This window comes from Eimeria mitis, genomic scaffold, assembly GCF_000499745.2.
Source record: "Eimeria mitis Houghton genomic scaffold, Emh_scaff596, whole genome shotgun sequence".
Taxonomy (NCBI): domain Eukaryota; phylum Apicomplexa; class Conoidasida; order Eucoccidiorida; family Eimeriidae; genus Eimeria; species Eimeria mitis.
This window is the reverse complement of record NW_013574191.1, coordinates 3,084-5,410: the sequence shown is the minus strand read 5'-3', so window position 1 is coordinate 5,410 and position 2,327 is coordinate 3,084. Positions and strand designations below refer to the sequence as shown.

The window sequence follows — 2,327 nt, the reverse complement described above, 5'->3', positions numbered from 1 at the left end:
AGAAAAAAGAAAAACATATACAATACACTGCCACCGCAGCAGCATCTATACACCGCAGCTGCAGCTGGGGGCCCCCCTGCGTGTTGTTTTCTCTCTCCTTCCTCGCTCCTGAGCCTTTATTTAGTTATTTTATTGAGTGAAATTAAATAAATTTAATTAAAAAATATATTTTTTTATTTAATTTATTAAATTTATTAATTTATACACCCGCTGTGTACTGTCTGCTCTCTGCTGCGCCGCCGCTGCGAGCCCTCACTGCCCGTACACTCAACAGAATAGCTGTATTTTTCTGTTTTCTTTTTTTTAAATAAATAAAAATAAAAACAATTAAACATAATTAAACACACTAAAGACACAACAACACCCTGCTACAGGCTGCAGCAGCTGGATAGGCCGCAGTGGTGGTTTAGGGTTTAGGGTTTAGGGTTTAGGGTTTGTGGTTTAGGGTTTATGGGATTTCAGCTTCGCGCTGCAATGCGGCTGTATATCTGTTGAGATGTCATGGGCACCGCGTCGAGCAGCAGCAGCAGCAGCAGCAGCAGCAGCAGGAATAGCAGCAGCAGCAGCAACTGCTGCTGCTGCTTGGCTGTTCAGTAGCCCTCCTCCTCCATGCAGCAGCAGCAACCAAATAAACCCTCAGCTGTCTCCTGCTGCTTCTGCTGCTGCAGCTCCTGCTGAGACGCACCAATACCAGCAGCAGCAGCAGCAGAAGCATCACCAGCAACAGCAGCAGCAGCAGAAGCATCCCCAGCAGCAGCAGCAGCAGCAGCAGCAGGGTGCCGTCTCTGCTTCTCGAGATTCTGAGCCGTCTCTGTCTGTGCGTATAGAGGAGCAATTGAATGAACGGTGAGTGCTTATATAGCTGCTGCTGCTGCTGCTGCTGCTGCTGTTGCTGCTGCTGCTGCTGCGGTTGCCGCTGCTGCTGCTCCAGTTGCTGCTGCTGTTGTTTTCACTACCACTTTTGCTGCTGCTACAACATCTCTGCTGCTGCTGCTGCTGCAGCAGCAGAACCTCTCTTAACAGACCTGAGCATCACTCGCACACCCAAGCAGCAGCAGCAGCAGCAGCAGCAGCAGCAGCAGTAGCAGCAGCAGCAGCAGCAGCAGGAGTACTTCTATCTGTGTTCTGATCAGATAAACAAAGAAGTTATAATATTTAAAATATTTTTTTCTTTTTTTCTTTTTTTATTTTATTTTTTTTTTTTTTTGTTGCAGCTGTACAGACACCGCAGCAGGCCCCTGCATCGGCTACGAGCTGCAGCAGATGTTCTTTGCGCTTGAAAAAGAAGAAAAAAAAAAACAAACCCTAAACCCTAAACCCTAAACCCTAAACCCTAAACCCTAGACCCTGGGGAACCGGGGGACCCAAACCCTAAACCCTAAACCCTAGGGTTGTAAACCCTAAACCCTGAAAAGGAAAAGAAGATTCCGCCGCTCGACATATATATTCTCGTGGTTTAGGGTTTAGGCTTTAGGCTTTAGGGTTTAGGGTTTAGGGTTTAGGGTTTGGGGTTTAGGGTTTTATAGCATGCAAGCAGCCTAAAAAGAAGAGAAATTACACCAAAAGGAGACAGAAACAAAAAGGAGACAAAAAAGAAGAGACAGAGAAAGAAGAGACAGAGAAAGAAGAGACAGAGAAAGAAGAGACAGAGACAAGGAGACAGAGAAAAGGAGACAGAGAAAAGGAGACAGATAGAGACAAAGACAGAGACAGAGAAAGAAAAAAAGAGATAGATAGAAAGGAGACAAAGAAAGAGAAGGAGACAGAAAAAAAAGAGACAGAGGAAGAGAAAGAAAGAAAAAAGGAGAAAGAGAAAGAAAAAGAAAAAAAAAGGAGACAGAGAAAAAAAAAAGGAGACAGAAAAAAAGGAGACAGATTTTATACTGCTTTATTTTATTTCTTAACCCTCAACGCAAAATAAAAACTTTTTTATTTTTTTTATAAAAAACAAATAAATAAATAAATAAATAAATAAATAAATAAATAAATAAATAAATAAATAAATAAATAAATAAATAAATAAATAAATAAATAAATAAATAAATGTAATACTAATATTTATTTTTATTTTTATTGTTGTTATAATAGTAATTATTATATTTTTTTTTTTAATATTTATTTTTATTTTTATTTTTATTTTTATTTTTATTTTTATTTTTTTTGTATAAGGTGTATATAATAACTTTAATAGACAACAAATAGAGAGATATATAAAAAAAAGAAAGAAAGAGAGAAAGAGAGAGAAAGAGAGAGAAAGAGAGAAAAAGAGAAAGAGAGGGTGGGGGGGGGTCTCCTTGTTGTTTCTGTGTCTCCTTTAAGGAGACAGT

General features: G+C 39.5%; 1 protein-coding gene across 1 annotated transcript in view; it reads left to right on the top strand.

The window, feature by feature from the left end:
• Window positions 1-496: 496 nt before the first annotated feature.
• EMH_0017260 (uncharacterized protein) overlaps window positions 497-2,327 on the top strand; it is a gene marked incomplete at both ends in the record, with an annotated part of 4,750 nt that continues 2,919 nt past the window's right edge. Inside the window, one exon of the mRNA XM_013500855.1 lies at window positions 497-817. Coding sequence (XP_013356309.1) covers window positions 497-817 — 321 coding nt within the window. The remainder of the gene's footprint in view (window positions 818-2,327) is intronic.